Source organism: Lobosporangium transversale, assembly GCF_002105155.1.
Source record: "Lobosporangium transversale strain NRRL 3116 chromosome Unknown BCR41scaffold_19, whole genome shotgun sequence".
NCBI classification, from domain to species: Eukaryota; Fungi; Mortierellomycota; class Mortierellomycetes; order Mortierellales; family Mortierellaceae; genus Lobosporangium; species Lobosporangium transversale.
In genome coordinates, this window is record NW_019028997.1 from 261,658 (window position 1) to 285,625 (window position 23,968).

At 40.1% G+C, this 23,968-nt stretch overlaps 9 protein-coding genes across 9 annotated transcripts; 6 read left to right on the forward strand and 3 right to left on the reverse strand.

Annotated features, from left to right (window-relative positions):
* Positions 1-1,401: 1,401 nt before the first annotated feature.
* On the forward strand, positions 1,402-6,528 carry BCR41DRAFT_370832 (hypothetical protein; the record flags this gene model as incomplete). Its single annotated transcript, XM_022026562.1, has 2 exons — positions 1,402-3,808; positions 3,905-6,528. 2 exons carry the CDS (start codon positions 1,402-1,404, stop codon positions 6,526-6,528), a joined length of 5,031 nt encoding a protein of 1,676 aa, XP_021881221.1.
* A 412-nt stretch (positions 6,529-6,940) lies between these two features.
* On the forward strand, positions 6,941-8,573 carry BCR41DRAFT_381008 (D123-domain-containing protein; the record flags this gene model as incomplete). Its single annotated transcript, XM_022027285.1, has 4 exons — positions 6,941-7,182; positions 7,406-7,472; positions 7,553-8,093; positions 8,206-8,573. 4 exons carry the CDS (start codon positions 6,941-6,943, stop codon positions 8,493-8,495), a joined length of 1,140 nt encoding a protein of 379 aa, XP_021881222.1. The 3' UTR covers positions 8,496-8,573.
* On the reverse strand, positions 8,542-9,902 carry BCR41DRAFT_305944 (TIP41-like family-domain-containing protein; the record flags this gene model as incomplete). The annotated part of the gene is made up of 5 exons (XM_022020811.1): positions 8,542-8,655; positions 8,769-8,930; positions 9,097-9,334; positions 9,404-9,619; positions 9,796-9,902. 5 exons carry the CDS (start codon positions 9,900-9,902, stop codon positions 8,542-8,544), a joined length of 837 nt encoding a protein of 278 aa, XP_021881223.1.
* A 154-nt stretch (positions 9,903-10,056) lies between these two features.
* On the reverse strand, positions 10,057-11,138 carry BCR41DRAFT_63882 (guanylate kinase). The gene is made up of 3 exons (XM_022030956.1): positions 10,939-11,138; positions 10,704-10,811; positions 10,057-10,587 (listed from the first exon to the last, which is right to left on the reverse strand). Exons 1-3 carry the CDS (start codon positions 11,081-11,083, stop codon positions 10,115-10,117), a joined length of 726 nt encoding a protein of 241 aa, XP_021881224.1. The 5' UTR covers positions 11,084-11,138; the 3' UTR covers positions 10,057-10,114.
* Positions 11,139-11,291: 153 nt separating this feature from the next.
* On the forward strand, positions 11,292-12,658 carry BCR41DRAFT_353821 (partner of nob1). The gene is made up of 4 exons (XM_022024227.1): positions 11,292-11,701; positions 11,793-11,945; positions 12,118-12,201; positions 12,297-12,658. Exons 1-4 carry the CDS (start codon positions 11,480-11,482, stop codon positions 12,612-12,614), a joined length of 777 nt encoding a protein of 258 aa, XP_021881225.1. The 5' UTR covers positions 11,292-11,479; the 3' UTR covers positions 12,615-12,658.
* Positions 12,659-13,308: 650 nt separating this feature from the next.
* Positions 13,309-14,633, forward strand: BCR41DRAFT_386605 (hypothetical protein; the record flags this gene model as incomplete). The annotated part of the gene is made up of 5 exons (XM_022027813.1): positions 13,309-13,325; positions 13,375-13,530; positions 13,942-14,074; positions 14,127-14,156; positions 14,217-14,633. 5 exons carry the CDS (start codon positions 13,309-13,311, stop codon positions 14,256-14,258), a joined length of 378 nt encoding a protein of 125 aa, XP_021881226.1. The 3' UTR covers positions 14,259-14,633.
* Positions 14,634-15,879: 1,246 nt separating this feature from the next.
* On the forward strand, positions 15,880-17,508 carry BCR41DRAFT_353823 (ribosomal protein L37e-domain-containing protein). The gene is made up of 4 exons (XM_022024228.1): positions 15,880-15,911; positions 16,594-16,652; positions 16,759-16,835; positions 17,301-17,508. Exons 1-4 carry the CDS (start codon positions 15,909-15,911, stop codon positions 17,447-17,449), a joined length of 288 nt encoding a protein of 95 aa, XP_021881227.1. The 5' UTR covers positions 15,880-15,908; the 3' UTR covers positions 17,450-17,508.
* A 166-nt stretch (positions 17,509-17,674) lies between these two features.
* Positions 17,675-20,007, reverse strand: BCR41DRAFT_353827 (Mps1 binder-like protein). Its single transcript, XM_022024229.1, has 4 exons — positions 19,768-20,007; positions 18,821-18,987; positions 18,142-18,369; positions 17,675-17,985 (listed from the first exon to the last, which is right to left on the reverse strand). The coding sequence occupies exons 1-4, from the start codon at positions 19,782-19,784 to the stop codon at positions 17,741-17,743; spliced, it is 657 nt and encodes a 218-aa protein (XP_021881228.1). The 5' UTR covers positions 19,785-20,007; the 3' UTR covers positions 17,675-17,740.
* An 840-nt stretch (positions 20,008-20,847) lies between these two features.
* On the forward strand, positions 20,848-23,847 carry BCR41DRAFT_353828 (hypothetical protein). Its single transcript, XM_022024230.1, has 2 exons — positions 20,848-21,925; positions 23,120-23,847. Exons 1-2 carry the CDS (start codon positions 20,878-20,880, stop codon positions 23,632-23,634), a joined length of 1,563 nt encoding a protein of 520 aa, XP_021881229.1. The 5' UTR covers positions 20,848-20,877; the 3' UTR covers positions 23,635-23,847.
* The last annotated feature ends 121 nt before the right edge of the window (positions 23,848-23,968 follow it).

The window sequence follows — 23,968 nt, forward strand, 5'->3', positions numbered from 1 at the left end:
TCATTCATAAATTCATCTCATCTCTTACTCCATTTCATTTCTCATTTCTTCACAATTTTATTCTCACTCTCACTCTCACTCTCACTCTCACTCTCACTCATTTTTATTCCCACTTGTCTAGATCATTTTCGATCCTACTTTCAACAACGTAAACCTCCCACTCCAGCATCATCGTCATATTTTTAGTGTTCATCCCTTTATTCCTTCAATTTACTTTTTCATTTCTCTTCATTTTCTCAACAGCACTCAGCATATCTTTATCTATTTTGTTTCTTGTTCATTGCCTCTTTACATTCTTCAGAAACGTAAGTTATTATTCATTCACCTCCTTTCTTTACCAGGGCTTATGAGAAAAAAAAGAGAAAGAAAAGCATTTATGACATCATATACATCACACACATGTGCGCACACATGTTACATCTCATCGCAACATCAACAACGACAGCAGCAAGAAGTTAAAAAAAAGCGAGTGCTTTTTTAATTGAGTAATCCACTTGTCTACTGCTATTGTCTCTTGTGAGGCTCTCTCTTTCTCCCTCTTTGCCCCTCCATAAATATTGCATATATGCAAAGAGAAGGAGTAAAGTGAAAGAGAGAGGAGGAACACAAGCTGTGGTGGGCTTGCATGAGTTGAGTAAATGAAAAAGTGCTCTCGTGTTGACATCGTTGTTATTGAAGGCTCTTTTCTTCTCTCTTTTCTCTTTCGTCTCTCCATGGACGAGGACAGGGTCGAAGAAAGAGAGAGGAGGACTGGCTTGTTTTCTTGTTCTATTCTTTTTTCTTTTTTTTTTTAAAAATGTTCTTTGGAATGAGCACCATGTCTGTCATCATCAATGACTAACTAAACTTGTCATTAAAAAAAAAGGATTCTCATCTGCTCGTCTTTCATGTTCTGTTTTCTATTCCCATTTCATTTTTGCTTCCCTCCTCTTTGTTGCTCCACTCCTTTTCTCTCTCCTGCAGCTTTCTTTTTTTTTTTTTAAGCATTGAGTTGGGCACGCCATTTCCCAATCTTTCTGCTTTTCCCTTCGTCCCTCATACCTCTTCTCAGTATAATATATACAAAGCTGCAATCCTCCCTTGCCGTCCAAACGTGGGTTTCTAACCTTCTCATTCTTTCTTGGCTTATAGTAGCACATCATACTAATTGTTTTTCTTTACTCTCTCTTTTTTCTTTTCTTTTTCTTTTCTTTTTTTTTTTTTTGCACTCTTTTACAGATCCTACACTCGTCTGTACAATGAATCCGGGGCGATCATCTGCATTTTAAAGAAGGAACTTTTTAGTCCATCCTACTCTTCAGGAGATTCAAAGTCCATCCAAAAAAAACCCAATTCAATACCCTCCTCAGAAAACGATATCCACTCATACTTTTAATCTCACAAATCAATATAAATTTTGCCATGTCTTCAAAATCCAATTCAGTGGCACCTTCGTCATCCATTACCAATCTGGCCAACAAAGTCATCAACCGTATCGCCAATAACAGTAATAGCAACAACAATAGTAATCATAACAACAGTAGTCATAACACAATGGAGGAAGAAGAGGACTCTGGCGAAAATGAAGATGACGAAGATGCAGGAATAATCCGTTGTATCTGCAACTATACTGATGACGATGGATTCACCATCCAATGCGAACGCTGCCTTGTATGGCAACATGCCGTCTGTGTTGGTATTGGTCAATCTAATGTCCCAGACAAATACCTTTGCGAGCTCTGTAGTCCTCGCTCTGTCGACAGGAAACGTGCCAACGAGATTCAACGGAGGAGAAATGGAACTTTGGAGCGCAAAAGAGAAAAGTCACCTTCAAGGAAAAAACCTACTGTAGGAAGACCTCGGAAACAATTCGGTTCAGCAAACAGTGCTCTTTCAGACCAGAACGCCGCCCCTGGCTCCACAACCTCCAACTCAAAGGAAAATGGCGCACATCATAGTGTAGGCAGCAATAGTGTGAGCAACGGTTTTCAAGGAAAAAACCCTTCAATGTCAATAGATGTAAATGGGAGGAGGAGTAAAGGCGCCACAAGCAACAAGCATTCTCAACTTCAATCCCACAGCAACCCTTCACCCTTGCAGCATTCTTCCAATAAACATAAATCAGCTGGACAAGCCAATGGCTCCAAGACGTCTTCAAATATTAATGACGATGAGGACCTGGATATGGAGAATGATGGTCATGACACTATGGGAGCCTACCAGGTCGAGTTTTCGTCCATCGACACAAATATTGTCACGTCAAAGCCTGTCCAAGACCTCTTTCGACAGGTGATCGCCCAGTTCCGACAAGCACAATCAAGAAAGCGATCACTCTCGTTGACTTCAGGGGTGAAGCTTCACGAGCTTGTTGCTGCCAGTGCCAATACAGGCAGTAATAATACCCAATCATCTATAGGAACCGAAAGCACCGAGTCTTCATCCGGCTCACTTGGATCACAGCTTCCTCCGACGCCGCCAACATCCAACACTGATCCTTCTAATGTAGTTTCTATGGAGCGTGAGTCCTTGGCGCGACCTCTTATGAAGACAACTGTCAAGCACATTTTGTCTTCATCAAAGTCGACTCATTCCCCAACACCGCAATATGGACTCTTCGCAGAAAGCAACATTGGCGCAGGAAGATTCATGATGGAATTCAAGGGCGAAGTTTCCCTTAAATCAGCTTACAAGGCTGATCCTATCAACCAATACTCCATTCTGGCCACCCCAAAACCCTTTGTCCTTTTTCATCCTCACCTCAACCTCGTTGTTGATGCAAGACGAAGTGGTAATGATGCTCGATTTGTTAGAAGGTCATGTGTACCAAACACAGAAGTCAAAAGCATTGTCGTCCCGGGAGTTCAGGATCAGACTGTTCACCTTGGTTTATTCGCAAAGGTTCCTATCGCTAAAGGCCAGGAGATTACTCTTGACTGGGACTGGAATAGGGATCATCCGGCGTTGCAACCCATTGGGGCCTCGTCAGATAAGCCAAAGGACAACTCCGTAAAACGTAATACCAAGGAAATCCGGAAGGCTAAGCATCTTGTCGCATCTACTTTACTTGCACAAACAGACTGCGCTTGTGAAAACAAAGAAACATGTTTATTACATCGAATGTTGAGAGATGGAATGTCTGAATCTGGGGCTCGCGACCATGAAACCCCTACTACGACTAAAGGAAATCGTCCAAAAAAGGGAACCACTGCCGAGAGTTTGCGACAGCGGTATGGTAATCAGAGAGACAGACCAGATGGGAAGCGCTCAGCAGATCAGGAAACGAGCGACGAAGACCTTTCTATTGCTGGAAGCAGCCCAAGACGGAAGTCTCCTAAAGCAAGCAAGCTTGAGAGTTCTTCTAAAAAGGCACGACATGAGGCCTCACCAAATAATCTTCGGAGTAATCGAGAACAAGACATGGAGTCGGATTCTGATTCAGATGATCAGCGACGACGCAAACAGCCTACATCAGAGAGAGTAGGATCGCCACCCAAGCGCTCTAACCTTGGAAGTCCAGAAATGTCGGTGCGGGAAATGAAGCAGGCTCTGATTCAAATTAAGAAGATGGAAGATAGGGATGCGGCCCACGCAGGACATGCAAAGCAAAAACCAGCAGAAGCTAAACTTGGTGTTACTTCAAAGTCTCGGACAAGGAGCAAAGGCCGATCACAAGAAGTCGAGCAAAAACCCTCATCATCTCATAAAAACACTAACGCCATTGAAGACGACGATGTTTCTATTGGCGATAGTGGAATTGACTCCGATTCTAATAACCGATCTTCCCAAAAGGACTCTTTCCTCGCAAGGAACAAACAGTCTAAATCTCAAGGTAAAAAAACAAAAAAAATAATTGTATTGTTGAGCAAAAATACATAAGCAAATATGGCTGATCATTTCTTGAATGTGCCAATGTTATAACTAATAGGTAAATGGGATATGGAACAATGGGACCAGGATATGCCGTCACATTCGTCTGCAGCATCAGATTCTGACAGGACAGAGTCTAGCAGCAGGGTGCTCAGAAGAGCTTCTTCAATTTCATCTGAAAAGAAGCAACCTTATACTGCTGCGTCCAGAGGGAAGCGTATGGCAAACTACTCAGCCTCAGAATCCTTGTCTAAGAAGCGCTCTACATCCCACACATTAGAGTCACAAGACGATCTTCAAAACATCTCACGATCAAGCTCTATGGATGGAAGCTTCGTAAGCATCCTCGGGAACACAAGTGACGAAGAGGGTGAATCCTTTCATGAGACAGAGCGGAGGGTTTTGCGAGAGAAAAATTTGCCAAAGGAGACATTTCCAACAGTATCCCTTAGATCGTCTGCCTTGCCTTGCAAAAAGGTTTGGAAGATGATTTATCTCAAACAGAGGGCACTGGCGGAGGCCGAAGCGCTTGAGCGGGCTGAGGAGATGAGGAAGAAAGCTGAGGAAGTGTTCGATATCAAGATGGAGGAGAGCGATGTGTCAATAAATGGTTCCAACGTATCCACAGTTGCGAACGACCCTACAGCTGTCGAGTTACCATCATCCGAATCAGATGATGCCCTCAAACGACCAAAGGAACCCGCCACTTTTCAACCGTCATTTGAAAATGACGACGCTCTACAGCCATCCATTGTTGAAGGCGATGTTCTCAATCTATTTCATGAAGACGTCAAGCCGGAGAATAGTTCATCAGGACCAGTTAAGCGTGGGCATCACCTTGAATCAAGAGCAGAGGAAAAGCTCAAGTCTCGTGCACCAGTTATAAAGCAACCAGTTGTAATTAAGCCTCAAGAGTCCAACGCTGGCTCGCACACAGCTACAATGACTGACCGACTGGAGATATCTCAAAAGTCTAACATGGAGCCATATCATGCAAAGCGAGCTGTTTCGAATTCACCTATTCCTTCTAAAGTCTCGCTTGAGGCTGCACCGACCTCTATAGACACAGATAATCATGTATCCAATGCATCGGAAAGCATAGATGTAGAGATGAGTGAGCCTGGTCCTAACAAAGGCGTCGATGGTGCGCAAAATGCGTCTATTGCTGCAGATCATGTAAGTTCCCTGGCAACCTCACAACCAGAGCCAAAAGTTGAAGCTGCCCCAGTTATTCCAAAAGTCAAACTTTCACTGCAAGAGTACCAGAAGCAGCGCCAAGAGGCCTCACAGCGTAATGTTTATGCTGAATCAGAGATTCTAAAGCAGGATAAAACTGGATATGAAGGGTACGATGACGAGGACGAAGCGTTTAATGAGGCAAGTCAGGAACCTGTAGATATTGAAATGGTGGAGTCAAAGGGTCCGGTGACACTGTCGGTGTCAGAGAAAGGGCCATCTTCAAGTGGTGACTACTTTCAGGTAGAGAGTAATCTGCCGACACCTCTAATAGGGTTGTCCTCCCGTACTCAAAGTGGTTCTACTAGTGAATATTTCCCTGTCCAGCCATTCAGTCCTGCTTCTCTCGGCCCTGCGTCATTCTCTAAGCTAAATTTGAGTCCCTCGTCACCGTCACGGTCATCTGCACCTATGGATACATCCTCTCGACCCGAGGTAGATCCCTCTGTTGAAGGAAGGTTTTTAGGGAAGCCACCAACTGGCCAGCGCTTGCCTCATAGCTCCAGCCCCAGAGACCCTTCAAACGCCAATATGGTGCTGAAGAGTTCTGTAAATAAATCTGGATCATCCCCTCCACCCAACAATCCCAACAATAGCATTTCTGGATGGAGAACACCTCGTAATCAACGAGGACATTCGCCCCCGGCGCCAATGTCAATTGGAACTAATGGGAATTATCGCAGTATGCCATCTTCAGAATATCGGTCCATGGATGCACGATCATCGGATGCCCGTTTAGCCTCTCCTCGGTTCTTTGGTTCACCTTCTGATCGATCGGAACGGACAGCTCCTGGATCTTTAAATTCACCTGCGAGGGAGCGTCAGCACTCGTTGACTTCAGGATCCATTCCGTCTTCACCGTTCGAGCCTAATCATCTATCATCCAATGTTCACTATGGTTACAACGAGGAGCCTTCATTTAAACGTACAGGACCTTTGTCTTCGCCGACAGGTCATCCTGGATCATCTGGTCCACGTGATTACTACAAAGGAGATGAGCGAGCTCGGCACCGATCCATGAATGGAGATGAATGGAGCTACGGCGATATGGATTCATCTGGGTATGGAGGTTACCGAGGCCCTCGTGGTGGCCCTCCTCCTCCTCCAAGAGACAGAGATCGTGAAAGAGATCGTGAACGTGAACATGATAGGGAGCGCGAGCGTGAACGCCGCGATCGTTTTGATCGACGGAACGATTACTTTGGCACTGGTCCTTCTGGACCAGGTAATGGAGGAGGCCAGGCCGGCAACAATGGTGCAGGGTTTTATGGATCAAATCGAGGACCTCGAGGAGGCCCTGGTGTACCGGGTGGAATAGGTGGTGGATATGGTCGGCGGCCCAATGACTATTTCAATGGCCAGGGACGTGAGGAAGGATACAATGGCAATGGCCCGAGTAGCGGAAAGAAGGATGGGCTGCCGGACAATTCATCTCTTTCATACTAGTCTGGCTTTGCTGTCTTTTTTCTATTTCTTTTTTTTTTTTTTTTTTAATTATCCTGGTCGTTTACTCTTCTTTTTTGTCTCTTCTTGATCTTTTTTTTTTTTTTTTTTCTTTTTTCTTTTTTCTTTTTTCTATTCTTTCGTATATGAGTGTATCTCAGCTGTTATAATGTGCCTTCTTTTTGTAATACTCTTTTCTGTTCCTTTCATCAGTACTCTCTGTCTGTCTGTCTCTGTCTATCTGACTTCTTTCTCCATCTTCAACCATTGTATTGATATAAGTGTAACATAACTGAGCCCTTTCACCAAAATAAAATTGTTGTTTGTTGTGGCTGTGTGATTAATGTCCTTAAGTTTGGTGGCGAGTTTTTTTTTTTTTTCTTTCCTCACATGGCAGCAAACATTAAGTTCCATCATGAGCGTATACAAACCTGAAGATGAGCAGAATCAGCATCAGGAGAGCCAGGTGCCACTTGAAGCTATCACGCCTAGACCGCTTGTTTTCCCACCATTGACACATCAACGACTGGAGAACTGTTCCTTTTCAGCCTGGTATCCAATTTTTCGAGCCAATACCATAAAGTCGAAAATCATTGCTCTACCAGAGGATTTTATTTCATATCTGAACGCAGATGGTGTTTTTATTCCTGGGCAAAGGTAACTCATACACCTTGCTTTGTGTTTTGCTTCTATCGACTCTTTTTTCTTTTTTTTTTTTTTTTTTTTTTTCTATGAGTATGGGGTAGAATATTTCTAACCTGATCCATGGCTTTTCCTTCTTTCTTTCTTCCGCTCTTACAAGTGGCATTTCAATGGCATTAAGCGACAGTGAAGATGATCATATCAGTGACATGGATCGTCTTCGGGCTTTCAAGGAGAGAACATTTCGACAGGCAACTACAAATGATAACGATAGTAGTGACGATGATAATGACGATGATGAGGAGGTATCTTTTTATGTTTTATAAAAGTATACTGTCTTTGGCTCAAATAGCCCTTGTTGAACCATTTATTTATTTTTAATGAGATACAGGTCCCATTACCCTCTTTCCCTACATTAGAACGAGAAATTGAAAAAACGATCGAAGATCTTGGAGGAGAAGTATTTCCAAAGCTCAACTGGAGTTCGCCTCGAGATGCTAGTTGGATCGCGCCTACCAACACTCTTAAATGCCATAACGCTGCTGATATCTTTTTATTGCTGAAATCGTCAGATTTTGTGGCTCATGATCTTGCACATGCTTATGAGGATTGTTCAGATGGCGCGCCCCTGACGACAAGGAAGGATCACATCATTACCAAAAAGGCTGCAGAGGTTGATGTTGATGCTGATGTTGCTGTTGGTGTACGGCAAAGACCCGAGACCATAGAGCTGGTTCTTCGAAAGTGGTTTGATTTGGCGCCTTCAATGGAATTTAGATGTTTTGTCAAAGGTCATCAGCTGGTAGGCGTCTCACAACGGGATATGACCTATTATGACTTCCTGAAGGGCATCAAGGACGAATTGGAACAAAAGATCATTGCCTTTTATGAAGAGAAGATCAGGAATAAATTCCCGGATCCTGACTGTAAGTCCTACCTTTTTCTTCTCTCTCTATTTCCTTGGTTCGAAATCTCATTTTACTGAATACTTTTTTTTTTTTTTATTTTTATTTTTTTAAAAAAAAATTGGCAAAAAAGATACATTTGATGTGTACATCACCAGGAATAGAGAGCGGATCTACGTGATTGATTTTAATCCATTCGCCCAAAAGACAGACTCTCTATTGTTTGAATGGGAGGAACTCGTTTCAGCCAAAGAACGTCTCCCTCTAAGGCTTTTAGCTTCCGAGGCAGCTGGTCAACATATGAAGCAACCTTTTGCCTTCAATCGCTATCCATCTGATGTTACGGATCTGTCCAATGGTCAAACAGTGGCTGATTTCGCAGAGGCATTTTATAAAAAGGTGCAGGCCGCCAATGAAAAATGATTTTTATTTTTATTTTTTATTTTTTTATTATTATAATTATTGTTCCCTATTGCTCAAGGTTTGCTGCTTCAGTCCACGACGATTGTTCTGGAAGTTGGGATGATACCCAGTTGGAATCTAGTAGCAACGACAGATCCTCTCCATTTGAACGTGGGATTTTCTAACGAGAAAAAAAGAAAAAAAAGAAAAATGAATGGATAAGAAACATTAAATAACCTATATTAAAAAAAGTATTTCATCCAAACAAAACTTTAAAATCAAACATGACATTACTGCGCGTATTTCTTTGTAAGAGCTTTCACGAGTGGAGCATTCTCTGACAACAGCGTTGGTTCCAAACCGATGATAAATCCTAGTGTCATGGATACGGAAAAGCACATCATCTACGCGTAGGAAGAAGCGCAAAAGGATGAGAAAACACGATGGCATGACGCGCTATGAGTGTCGAGAAAGAAATAGAAGCAGAAAATATATATACGGGATGGAGTATATTGGAGATAATATTAGTAAAAGTTGAGCCTGGTATACATTTATATCCTCTTTCCTTCCCTTGGGAGTAGAGAAAAAAAAAAAAAAAAAAAAAAAAAAAAAAAAGGCTTACCACTTTGGTCGTCAGAACAGCGGTGCCATTGTCTGCAAGTTCATCCTCAAACAAAATATTTTCATCATAAAAGAGGATAGGATCAGGTCGTCTGAGCTGTTCGATATCGATGATTTCAGTTGTAGTAGGTGTAAATTGCATCTTTTCATGGACGCTCAAGTTGGTGCCATTGTACTTTGTTGTGTATGTCCAGTCATATGGCTTGACAACATCCGTGATATGCTCCTGGTTTACCATACTATGGTGAAGGCATAAAAAATTGTTGATATAACCTTCAGATAAAAATGAAATAATAATAATAATAAACTTGGATGCTTGCTGATTATAAACTAACCTTCGCTTGTCAAACCATTCCCTTGCATACGAGACTTTGATCAGATCGCTACTCTTGGATGATTGATCCACCATCGCCAGTGCAGGCAAAGCTTTGAATTCAAGCTTAAACCCAGAAGTGTGTTCAATCGATAAGAAATTATTGCCAAAAATCATTTCTGGGATAGGGATCCCCAAGTCTGCAGACGCACTTTTTTTTTTTTTTTTTTTTTTTTTTTTAATGATTGATAAGGTCAACAAAATAAAGAGGGATCGATATATTAGCATGTCAGTATCAAGACAATACCAAGTGTAATGCACAGCGTTTCTTTTTTTTTTTTTTAGCATAAGCTTTTTTCTTTTTTTTCCTCCACTTTTCTCCCTTACGCGTCAATTTCCTGGGAATTAAGAATGGACGTTTTATATGAGAGCACAGTCCATCCTTGAATATCAATGCCATTAGTCTGTTTGTCCTTAATAAGTTTGTGAGTCATTGTTCCTAATCCTGTTCCGTCCCTTATTGTTGCTGCAGCTGTTACTGACATGCTTTTCAGTGATTAGCGTGTGGGGAATGAGAGTAGAGAATGGTAAGAAGCAAAGAAAAAACTGGCCAACGGCAAAAAAAAACAGAGGAAAGGGGTATGGGAGAACAATAAGAGGGTGATCTTGCGCCAATTCAAGGCAGTCACAATCGTCAGGCCTTTTATTAAGTTTTTTTGCTTGCTTGTGAAGAAAAGATAAAGTCTCGCAAGTCTTCATACGCCTTCTTCAGTTGGTCGTTGATGACTACATGGTCAAAGTTGCTAGGGTCCATACCATAGCCCCATTCGTTTTTGGCCCGGTGTAACCGTTTCTGAATCGCTTCCTCTGTTTCTGTTCCTCGTCCTCTTAAACGGGTCTCCAAGGTGTCTAAACTTTTAGGTCGTACAAAAACATATCGAGCCTGTAAACCTGATTTACGGACATGTTGTACACCCTGAAGATCAATATCCAAGATACAAATCTTGCCACTCTCAAAAACATCTTGAACAGCTTTCTTACTGGTTCCGTAATGGTTCCCAGAAAAGACTGCGTGTTCTAGAAACCGATCTTGATTGATTAATTCTTGAATCTCATCTTCTGTGACAAAGTGATACGCGATACCATCCTTCTCTCCAGGTCTTGGCTTTCGTGTTGTATCTTTAATGAATTAAAGTAATGGTAATAAGGATAATCGTAACTAATAGTGAAGGAGGGAAAAATAATAATAATAATAATTAAAAATAAGGGGAAAATAAAAAAAATAAAGCACTTACGAGATACACTAAATCCAAAAGTTGAGGGGTATTCTTGAAATAGCTTCTCAATAAGAGTTGATTTCCCGCTCCCAGAAGGCCCGGTGATCACAATAGGTCGTTTATCAACTACATTTCAAAAGATGCTGCTCGTTAATCACCGTAAGTATGTTACCGTTTTCTCTCCCCCCCCCCCTTTTTTTTATTGTTGTTGTCGCTGTTGTTATTACAATGTCTTTGTGGATTGATACAATACCCAAAATTGGTGGCGAAGGGCCTTTGAGTGTGCTTGTAGTATAATTGCGGCTGAGGGTAGCAAGCGATAGACATGAAACCAATGATTGGCGTGATCTTATCGCCCCTTCCACGTTTCGAAAGAGCGTTGGAGAGAGAGCAAACATAGTTTTTGTGGTTATGGGAAAGGGAGCGAAGGTGGAGGGTTGGGATGGTTGGAGGTTGATCAGGCGCAGGCAGTCACTTTTTTTTTTTTTTTTTTTTTTTTTTAAGGCTATCGAGTGGCTTTGTATGTTTGTAAAAACTATTTTTTTTTTTTTTTTTTTTTTCTATAGTTGAGGGTCATTGCTTTGCCTATAAGCGCATTCAAACTTTTTTTTTTTTTTTGTTTTGCTCCTGCATCCACATTTCATTCCATTCTTATTTCCTCCATCCTACTCTCTTCCCTTCAAGTAAAAAAGAAAAGAAGGAAAGAACGAGAAAGGAAAAGACTTCCATATCATTAATATACTCTTCTTTTTTAAACACACACACATATATATATATTAATATATTCAAGAAAAATGTCGTCGTCCCTGGCTGCTTATAAGGGCCCGAAGCCCGTTGCAAAGCATAATGACATGGAGGAGGATGAAGACGATGTTTTGATCTCGGCTGATACCCTGCCAGGACATGGAAACGCTACTGGACACACTGCCGAGACCGAGGCTAATGCTGAGGATATGGACATGGATAATGAAGTGGAAAAACCAAAGTTCAAAGCTTTAAGCGCCAACCAAATGACTGTATGTTTCTACTTTTTTTTTTTTGTACAATATCAAAAGCAAGTTCCATGGTATCTCTTATATTTAAAAATTTATTGTGTGGATCAAATAGAGCAAAAATTCAGCCCAACAACGCAAGATCCCTATTCCTCCACATCGTATGACACCATTGAAAAACGAATGGATGAAAATATACTCTCCCTTGGTTGATCATCTCAAACTTCAAGTTCGTATGAATATCAAGTCCAAATCTGTTGAAATTAGGGTACTTTTTTTTTTTTTTTTTTTTTTTTCTTTCTTTCTTTCTTCTTCAGTAATGTCGAAGGGTAGTGAATTTATCTTGTTTATGTTTTTTTTTTTTAAAAAAAAAAAAAAAAAAGCACTAATTCAATCCACTTGGTATTATGATTACTTCCACTTCTTATATAAAACTATAGACATCAAAACATACAGTTGATACTGGAGCATTACAGAAAGGAGCCGATTTTATCAAAGCTTTTGCTCTGGGATTTGATATTGATGTAAGTCGACACAAAGAAAGAAAGAAAGAAAGAAAGAAAGAAAGGGAATGCAGCAATAAACTAAACACTACTTATAAATACCTCTTTTCTTTCAGGATGCCACCGCATTGTTAAGATTGGATGATTTATATCTGGATTCGTTTGAGATCAAGGATGTCAAGACTTTGAATGGTGATCATTTGTCGCGTGCTATTGGTCGTATTGCAGGAAAGGATGGAAAGACCAAGTTTACAATTGAGAACGCTAGCAAAACTCGTATTGTCCTTGCAGACACTCGTATCCATATCTTGGGATCTTTTCAAAATATTAAGACTGCTAGAGATGCTATTGTGGCACTTATCTTGGGTTCGCCACCCGGCAAGGTCTACTCAACACTGCGAACCAAGGCAGCTCGTATGAAGGAGCGTTTTTAAAAAAAAGAAAGAAAAGAAATTAAATAGAAAAAAAAAAAAAATAATAATAATCGATGGTCATTATATTTTCGAAAGCTTTCTATCTCCCCTCTGCATTGTCTATACAGCATTTATTATTATTTTCAATACATAGTCCATCCCATTAAAAAACGAGACATTCCACATCTATTGTAAAAAGAAGAAATGTATTAGAACACAGAAATAAATAAATAAATAAATTAACCAAGAAAAAAAAGTACTATCAAGCCAATACTTACAATTTTTTTAAGACGAAGGCCTTTCTGGACCTAGTCATGTTTGTAGTAGATTGTGTCCTACTGTTGTTGCCGGCTTGTCTCTCCCCCTCCTCCTGGACCCAGCAAAGGTCCTTTCGGTGGTCTTGATCCCTCTACTCCTCCTCCTCCTTCATCTGAAAATTTCCTTTTTGTGGGTCTGCTACTACCACCACCACTGCCACCACCACCAAGCCTTCGCCATGACAATCAACAAGAAATGAAAAAAAAAAAAAAAAAAAAAAAAAAAAAAAAAACAGACTTCCTTACGTCCCCCCTCGGTATGTGTATCTGTCTGAACACGTCCTAACTGACATCCTCTCGACAATCCTTCCAAGGCTGCAGTGTTTGAATGTGTACAGGGAACAAAAGAGGTCTAGATACAGGCTCTCTTTGTGACATTGAAGGAGATCGCATGTTTCATGGCTATCAAGACAAGGTACCCCTACAGGCACAAGACAAAGGTATAACTCGGTTCAAACTCAAAGGAACGATTTTGCCAATGGCCTTGTTCTGAATCCACTTGCCTATGACACAGTCCAGACGAAGAGACAGCAGCAGTCTGACGTAGATGAAGAAGATCTCAGCCAGGGATTGAAACTTTCACAAGGGTTCCTTAACACGGCGTGTTTTAAAGGCAGCCGGTGAAGACCTGACAGATGAAGACTACGCAAACATAAACTGGAAGAGGAGCCCCAAACTTCTTGAAAACGTTGGACTCATATTCCATGAGCTAGGGCGATGCTCATCTGCAAATACCACAACTACCGTCTAATGCGATCCTGGTATTGTTAATGCCCTCACGTTTTCTTCGCTAGACCGTCACACCCCTGACCTGCGTCAAACGGTGAAGGTGAGAAGTAGGCTCGTCAACAGCCTGTGTGCCTTATATGCGTTGCACCAATACTCACTGACAGGTTGAGTCCAAATTCGAGATACCAAAATAGCCTTCGCTGAATCCATGGGGAGGAAAGACACCAAGCCGGCAACAACAATAGGATATGATCAGTTGCATATTTCACAGTACACGTGCTACATGAAAATTTATAATACAGACATACTAACAGCTCTATGTCCCATGGTGTGGTGCCCGAGACAAACTTGCAGTTTTATTTTGATACAAATTTGGATAAATGCCCCATGGATGTGATGTGTGAACCCACATCCTATTCTCACTTCTGCTCCCTGGTTACTATTTGTCTGTCTAAAATTTTTCATGAGCTACTACAAACATGACTAGGTCGGGAAAGGCCTTCGTCTTGAAAAAGTTGTAAGTATTAGCTCGACAGTGCTTTCTTGACTAATCTCTTTATTTCTATGCTTGGTCTAGATGGTGTTTTTTTATGAGGAGGACTATTTAGACAACATATAGACCCCACATATCTTAATCATAATAAATTGGCTTGGTGGCATTGTTGTAAAAAATAAGGGATAGAAAGATAGACACAATCAGGAAAAGGCAGGACAAAGAGTGTCAACAAGATTGACAAGAGAAAATAGAGTCAAATAACCTTGACTACAAACAGCGCCATAGAATGTCAAAAGAAAAGATGGGAGCTTTATAGGTGAGCTCACAAACTGAGTTACCGGAAGACAAATGCTTGTTGTGAAAAGGGGAAAAAGATAAATGGCAAGATGAACTGCAGGTGAAGAATAAGACATGTGGGGAAAACTGAAGACTTTATTAAGAAGGAAGTTTCTTTGGCTTTTATACTCGGTAGCTTCTAGGTAAGGCGGACCCGCCTATGACTACAAAGGGCTTTTGCGCAAAGATTCCTTAAGCTGGCTCGACAGATTAGTGGATACAAAATAAACTGAAATTAATTTTAATGACCAGCCACACCACTTGCAAACAAGCGAGTCAATTGGCTGCCAATACATTTAAGAGTATTCAAAAAATATAAGGGATCGCGACCAAATGGAACGGGCTATACTATTCTAAAAAAAAAAAAAAAAAAAAAGAAAAGTTTGTAAGTAATGTCGTAGGCATATCACGAGTTCGAAACTGTTGCTACAGTAGAAAAATCCCTGATCAAATAAAAACTCGCACACTCTCTTCTCCATCAATGTCAAGACTATTCAGAACCACACCTCGGTCCTACCGAGAAGGTATGTCTCTGTTCACTTACTTTCTCTTGAAGTGGCAGTAAACACAATCAGCAATGCTCCTCCTGATGTGTCAATGGCTTGTAGACCATCTAATGTTTTCATTTGTTAGTTCTGTTGAGACAAAGAAGCCTAGCATGAAGATACTATATTGATTTAAAATAAAATAAAATATATATATAAAGGATATCCTTCCAAAATAGGCGGATTTACCAATTGACAATTGATAAACTTGGTGAGCCTCTTCAAGTGGCATCCATGAGTCTCTCTAATCATAACCACTGATTTAGAAATGGGTTCCTTCAACAGCACTCGCAAGTCTAACAACTGATTGAAAAGTAAATGTCTGTGCGCCTTCAAAATAAGGTTTCATAGTACGTAGGGTGTTCAGATGAGCTTGACACCATAAAGATTAGAGGTATAGACAAAGATAAAGTAGTTCAAAGATGATTCTTTTACAAAAAACCCTATCCCCATTTCTGCTGATTGTGAACGAATATAACATCGCTTCAATAGAGTATGTTTTCCCGTGTTCCACCGCAAAAGCGAGCTCTAGTGATGGATTGGTGATCTATCCAAGCTTAAGAGATGAAATGCTTTGAGGGTTTTTTTTATATCGATTTACTAACTAGGACCAACGAGACCGTGAGGAATCATTGAAAACAAACTCTATAAATGCCTTGATGTACTACTAGGGACACAAATAAAGCGGCTTCTCATAACCGATCTTGGCTGCCTGTAAAACACCCTATTCATAAGCCGTGTCAGGAAATGCTTGAAGTCTTTCCCTGTGTAGCAAACAAAAAATAAAGCATCGTATCACGTGGTAAGTTCCACACTTTGAAATTTTCTCTTATGACTGGCACGAGTGTCAAATTTAAAGGTCCCTTCTTTTTTCCAAAATCAATTCCTCGAAATGGTCTCTTGAGAGTGAAAAAAAAAAAAAAAAAAAAATGTATCCATACTATATAATGTGACGGAGGGGAGAGGAAGGAGATGGAAGGCATCCATCCATGGATTTACAACATCCATCGATCACAATTATCAAACAGGATGAATTCAAGGGTCCTTTTTATAGATTGGTGATTTTCTCGACAAACATACTGGGGGCAGGAAACTATTGTTTGAGCATCATCCTTCAACGCCAGTCAACTTTTTAACTTCATCTGTAGGACTATTTATATCAAAAAGACAAAAAAAAAAATATTAATGAATGCAGATTGATTTAAGTCGAACCCAACATCAGCATGCATCAATAGGCTTTTTGAGATGTCAATCCTGAGCAACAAACGAAGCAATAAGAATGGAAAAGGGCTCTATTTTCTGAATGGTCAGGATGAACATTGAGAAACGACTTGGACGCGTGAACAAAGCTGAAACAATGAAAAGAAGCTGGAGAGGCGTTGTTTAGTAGGACAGTAGGACATGCAAAAAAAAAAAAAAAAAAAAAAAGCTGTTATTGGATGGAGGAACATCATAGGACTTTGGAGATTTCTTTTCTTATCTTTGCCTCTCCTTCTTCTCCTCTCGGAATCAGGTTTTTGATGGAGAAAGAGTCGATCGACTTACCTTAAGCGATTTGTTATACTTTGTTTATTTAGACTAAGGGAACCTCTTCGTTTGGTAAACGCCACACCAAGTCGCACACTTTGTGCCGTCGGTATGTCTTTTTTTTTTTTTTTTTAATAACTTGTATTGAAGAGAGATCGTCCACTAGAAGCTAATTTTCAATTGTGGTTGTGTCATTGACTATTTCCATTTGATAGTTGCGGACGCCGCTCTTTCCACAACCAGAAGAAGACCTGTGCTCAGTGCGGCTACCCTGCTGCCAAGCTCCGCTCCTGTAAGCCTTTTTATATTGCAAAAAAAAAAAAAAAAAGTCCATTTTTATGGATGCCAGGCACAAAAAAATACATAATAGATCAGGAGACTACACAGGGGAAAAAGACTTCTTTCTTTTTCTCAGGATTTTTCTGGCTTTGACAATTATATGTGATTCGGAAACTATGACTCTTCAGGATAAGGAACATTTCGTTCAAAACAACTACGCGGATCTTCGAGTGCCAAATGAAGAAGAATTGAAAGGAGGTTTTTTTTTTTCTTTAGCATCCAGGAGATTTTGCGCTTGCTCGAGTCTCACCAACGCCCTATCAACTTGAAGGACGATATATCTTTTTTTTTTTTTTTTTTTTTTTTTTTTTATTTAGGAGCAATTACGTTCCTATATCTGATTTATTTGATTGAGAAATGTCTGACTTTTTTTTTTTTTTTTTTTTTTTTCCTATTTTCTAAATTGACACTAATATAGACAACTGGAGTGTTAAGGGCAAGCGCAGAAAGACTACTGGAACTGGTCGTATGCGCTACTTGGCCGATGTCAGCCGCCGCTTCAAGAATGGTTTCCGCGAGGGTACCCAGGCTAAGAAGCAGGTCAAGGCTGCTGCTGCCACTGCTTAAACATGAAGAAGAAAGAAACAAAGAAAATAAAAAGGTGGAAAAAAAAAAAATAGCACAACTCAACTTTCGCATCAATGATTTCGACTGGGTAAACTTTTATACACATATTTATATTCTCTTGTCAAAAAGAAGCTAAACAGATTCTTGCGCAACTGGCGAGTGTTACAGCCTTTTAATTCATATGATTATTTATTTATTTATTATCTTTATAAACAATGTAATGAAAGAAGATGTTTGGGAATTGGAGAGGAAAAAAGCACTGATTAGATTGAATACGCATTTCTCCATTTTTTAATTTTTGGCTTGGGCCAACAGGGATTCGATCAGATCAGCTAGAGGGGCCAACTCCTTTGGATCAATGAGGTTGAATTCCTTGACAAAAAGGATAAAATGTTTGAAGCTGGTGTTCAAATGGGCCTCTTCGCCCAGGGAAACAATGGCAGCGAAATGAGTTGCATAGATGTGGGCATAGACACGGAATAACCGACGAAAAATATCTTTGACAACAGTCTTGAAATCCGTTGGGAACTCGTTTCCTAAATAGGGACCAAAAAAAAAAAAAAAAAAAAAAAAGACATTGAATTGATGTTGATGTTATTTACATAAGATTAGTGGAATTACATAATGGGAAATATGTGTTGATGTGGAATATGAATGTGAATGTGTGGGGGAAAAAAGAGAGGATTGCTTACCAAGTTTGCTCGGAAAGATGGCCTCATTGTCAAGTTGGGACTGAACCCAACTCATAAGGTGATCAACGTAAACTGGAGCACTCACACGCGCTGGTTTCTTGAAATGGACGTCATCTTTCCAATGATATTCATACTTGGATCCAGCAGACATGACTGGACAATCCAGTGGTGTACAAAACTCTGTTATGGTGCCATAGAGCATATTGATTTGGTTGAAAAAATCAACGGCTAAAAAAAAAATAATAATAATAATTTTAGGAAGGTTAGGGGTATGCTCATATTCATGTTCATATCCAGGGGGGAAAGGTCAGGAGGATAAGAATAGGTGAGAGGGGACGAACGTGAGAGAGGAGGCGGGAAGGCAAGGGAAAAGTAAGGTATTGAAGAATTGCACCGTAGACCAGAGGAATGTTGCAAGATGTATTAATAAATACATTAATACATTTACAACCTTGTGAGCTGTGATGTGTGGGGGGGATGTCTGTATATCCATTGAATGGTACAAATGGTACATACACATTTGTCCACATGCTGTTCTATCCATGCGACAACAAAACATCATCATGCATTTACTCCTTCGCCTCTGTTTTTTTTTTTTTTTTTTTTTTTTTGTAGCTTAATTTGTTTCTTTGGAGTGGGAAAGAAGAAGATATAAAAAAATGAATAATAATAAACTCACTGTTGACTGCAAGCCATTCATTCAAATCTTCGCCCTCGGGTAAATGGACTGCCAGACGTAGATTTCCAGAACCAAGGGTCTGTTCTGCATATTCCTTTTGAAGATATTGTTTTTGTAAGGTCGAGGCATGAAGAGGTTTCTTGGATGTCTTTGGTTTATTGCTGGATCTAATTATGAGTTATATGTGCATTATATGAACGACGAGGGGTTATCATATGAATAGAATCAAAGAACAGACATATAATGCATCCGATCGACAAAAAATGTAAATTAAATCGCTCCTAAATATAACATGTATAACAAGTATAACATGCCGATGCTAATGCCAATGCCAATGCCAATACCAATGTCCTGTTATGTCATGCGAGCCGCTCTCTTGTAGCGCCGTTTTTTTTTTTTTTTTTTTTTTTTCATTTCCTTTATCCTCAAAAAAAAAATTGTTGGTTGCACAAAGAGCAATGGGTAGGTGCAAAGCCGAACGGTGAGCGCTGATCAAAGGGAGACATAACGTCCTTACTCCTACTCCTGTTCCTGTTCCTGTTCCTATTCCTGTTCAGCTGATCAACTATTTATGTAAAACCCCTCATTTCCTTGTCACCTGTTCTTGTCTCAAGTTCCCTGTCTAATTGACTGTACACTTTATCTCCCCCAAAAGAATGAAAACTCATAGTGCCATCATTATGTTATTGCTATCATCCATGGTCGCCGTCATCTTCAATCATTGTCCATTATCCATGAATTGAAATCGGGTAAAGTAGAATAGAATAGAATAGAATAGAATAGGGCAAAATAAAATAAACTGAAGTAACTAGTAAAATTAAAAATAAAATAAAACGGTTGTCCCGCTATGTTCTGTCATGTTCCTACTTGCATACTTGGAATAATAAAAAAAAAAGAGGAAGCTGCAGGCTGATAAAAAAGTAAAAATAAAAATAAAAATAACCTACAAGCCTAGGAAACTCATGTCTGTTGTCGCTGTGCTATGTCGTTTTTTCTTTATGGTCGTGTCAAAGATAGATTGATATTATAATAAGTTCTGATGACGGCTATATTATATTATAGTGTGGTATCGTTTAATATCATCCAGTATGGTGTTGTATCGTCCTGAACTCTTGTTTTTCTGTGTCTGTTGTCTGTTGCCTCGTGTGTACGTTTAAAAGTGAATCAAAGTATGAAAGAAAAAAAAAAAAAAAAAAAAAAAAAGGAAATGGGAAAGGAAAGGAAAAGGTGAATGAATTCGTTGCTCCTTGCTTTACATCCCCTTTATTCCTCTCTCTCTCTGCATCGATGCTTTCTACAACTGCTGCCCTGCCCTGTGTTACGACTTCCCCCTTTTTGGGATCATGTGGGTACGAGGGTTTTGAAGGGTGCCTGAACTGGCTTAAGGGGTAAATGACATAGTGCCACGGCACACGGCATGTTTGATCCATGTGTCGGAAAGCTCACACACAACACAACACAACACATTTATACACATGTTCATGAATGAATATCGATATATATAATATATATATAAATAACATATACCATATCATATCACACGTATACATGTTATTATAAATAATATGACTTGTTAGTCAGTTAGAATAAGCAATTTATTCAATCGCGATTGCCTCATTTGGATGACAACTTGTGTCTCACCAAATTGTGTTCCTAGTGTTCTAGTGTCAGTTCTCATTCAATTCTCATTCAATTGAATACAATAAAAGACAAGCCATGATAAATATATTTAGACAGATCAAAGCCATTCATCGTTTTTCTTTTTCTTTCTTTCTTCTTGTCCTTTTTTTTTTTTTTTTTTTTTTCTTCTTCTTCTTCTTCTTTGATTATTCATTCATTCCATTTCCCAAATGCCAAATTCAAGTAGGACATTCCATTCGTTTTAAAGACCCTTCAATTTTCTTTTTATATTTTTTTACACAAGCCAAACAAAGTTGAAGGCACACAAAGCTTTTTCGATCTCCTTCTTTTATCTTTTTCATTTGTAGTTTGTAGACCACTTTCCTCCCCCTTTTTTTTTTTTTTTTTTTTTTTTTTTACTTCTTCTATCTTCTCAAATGGCTAGTATGAGCATGCCTCCACCAATGTCCTCTATCAAGCCAGAGCCTCAGGTCAAGCAAGAGTCCATTAGTCAACTATCCAGTATCTCACACTCTTCCTCCTACCAGTCGCCTTCATTCTATCATTCTTCAAGTCATCACCAGTATGGACAACAGCCACAGCAGCAACAGCACTCATACTCAAGTCTGTCCCAGCATCAATATCCAATTTCCTCGTCCTCATCCTCGGCTGGTTCCGTGGCCTCGTTCTCCAACATGTCTCCGACTAGCAACTATGGTCTTCCCAGGCACATCACAAACTTAAACATGTCATACAGTGGCTCTGCTGTTTCACCTGCCTCCAATTCATTCGGGGGTATCCATACTGGTGCTAGTAGTGCCCCTGGAAGCGGTGCAGCCACACCTGCAATGTCCAATGCCCATTTAACTACCAACGGTCTGACTAGCACGCCTTCTTCGCCCAATTTGAGTAATCTGCAATATCACCCTAGCAATACCAACAACAGCGGTGGGAACAGCAATCCGTATATGCACTCAACATACCCACAATCACCCTATCAAACCCCCCAGCAGCAACAACAGCCACACTCGTACCAGCATCAGTCTAGCCATGCTAACGATCTGAATTCAAGTGGTTACTACGGCTCTTCTTCGCCGACCTACGGTTCCCATCCACAACAACAACAGTCAGGACAGGGTCAACAACCTCACCACAACAGTGGTAGTAGTGGAAGCAGTAACGGTAGCAATAGTACGAGTGGATCTCATATCCAGTTTAATCCCTCCACAGCTCCTTCGCCGATGCGTCAACATCAACAACAGCAGTACACACCTTTGGTTCCTCCGTTGTCAGAGACTCAGTATGCTCAATACCATCAGCTTCTTGGTTCATCAGCTTTTAGCTCTGCTCAATCAACGCCCTATCACTCGAATCATTCTACGCCTTATAGCTCCATGCCCGGGTCACCGACACGCGACTACCAACCATTAAATGATACACAGGTGGTACCGAAGCCTAAGCGTCGTCAAGTCAAGAATGCATGTGGTAGGTAGAACCGATCTGTTTCTTCCCCCCTCCCCCTTCATTTTCTTCTTGCAATGTGGTTCTTTTCTGCCGTGTGCGTAAACACACGCACTGTTCTCTTGCCACGCTACGGATCGTATTGAAATGGCAGGCTGTTTTTGGTCATTAATGGAAAGGGACGAGATTTTTTTTTTTTTTTTTTTTCTTCCTGCTTGTTTGTTTGTTTGTTTATGGGCTTATTCTATGTGCATACATGTATATGAGTACATGTACATGTACATTTTTCTCCTCATTCTTTGTCGACGTAAAAAAAAAAAAAAAAAAAAAAAAAAAAAGCAAAACAGAGGCGATGAGAGAGCAACAACGTGGGTATGGGATATGACGCTGGTTTGTTTGGTATTCAGGAAAAAAAATCCCTTGAGCTGGGAAACCAATTTTTTTGTATTCTATCTCAATTGAGTCCTGAGAAGATTAAAACAAAAAAAAATTTTGTGTCTAAATTTATCAAAGAACGAAAAGAGAGAGAGAAGAGAGAGGAAAGAGAGGGACAGAAAAAGCTAAAGATCACCTCATTGCGACTCAGTTGTGGCAGAATATATTTTTTGTTTTATTTATCTGATGCAACATTGCAATTGAAACGCAGACACACTTTATTTTATCTTTTAAATGCCATGATTTGTGTGAATGGGAAGTGGAAGAACCCGGACAACACTACACTCTGTGTTAGAACAGTACAACTTGAGACTACAAGGACATTCCCCCCCAATTGATCCAGTTTCTGATAAGGGCAACTTCGGGGGAAAGTGTGTGAGAAGAAAAAAAAAAAAAGAGAACTAACATGAATCACATGTTAGTATTCTCACTTAAAGATGGGGAGGGGAAGAGATCAAAAGCAAAAAGTCATTAAACTGCAAAATTGAAAGGAGCATTACTCTCTATGGCATTGACACCAGTAGAGGCAAAGGGAAAAAGAACAATGAGCAAAAAAAGATTAAAAGAGCAAAAAGGCGTGTATGGTAACCCGACATGCGTGTGTGAATCTGATAGTTTCATCAGTGCACATCCCATCACTCGAGCTCAAATTTCCAACGGGCATTTTTTTTATTTTCCCAACATTAAATGGGATGTCCCATCTCGTCATTCAAAGACTCTTGTGCTAATCGACTGGTCTTTTTTTTTTTTTTTTTTTATTTATTTTAAAAATATGAAAAATAGTCAATTGCCAAAAGGCCTGCAAAAAGTGCGACGAAGGACGGCCCTGTGCTCGATGCATCAAGTACGGTCTCACAGAGACTTGCGTAGATTCGACTCGCAAAGTCCGCAAAAAGGGTATCAAACGTGGTCCTTATAAGCGCAGACCTCCACCCACACAGATTGGATCGGCAACGGCCTCAACCACACCAACAACGCCCACTATGAGGAACGCAATGCCTTCGGGAATCCCAGGATATATGTCTGAGCCTGTGACAGCGCTCAACAGTCCCACACAATCACACATGTTGCCAATTACAAGTACAGCAGGATCCACTACCATGGGTCACACCATCTCTGCACCTCTTGACTTTGGTTATGACAACAGTGGAGGACCAGGTGGGTATTCGTTCCATTCTCCTCAACGGATGGAAACCACTAGCTACGCACCATCATCGTACGCAACCAATTACTCTGGGTCTAACCTTTATGAATCACCTTATGGGATCAACAGCAATGCTGCAAACAATCTGTCGTGAACCACACAAAAAAGACTCATAAAGCGATGCATGATCTAAATCAAGAGCCAAAGTATTCATTATTTTTTTCTTTTTAATCCTTTCCCTTTCCCTTTTGCTTTTTTGCTTTTGCATTACAATCACATTAACACACATTGGAGACTTTCTTACTACCATTTTGCATGATAATAATAAAAAAAATAAAAAATAAAAAAAATAAAAATAAAGAAACTCTGATATAATACAAATATTATTGTTGTCGAAATCAATACAAGCTCATAGTAAGGATGCTTGAAGATTCAAACTAGAGAGAAAAAATGTCTCGCATGTCTTCCTTTACACTTCATGATTAGTA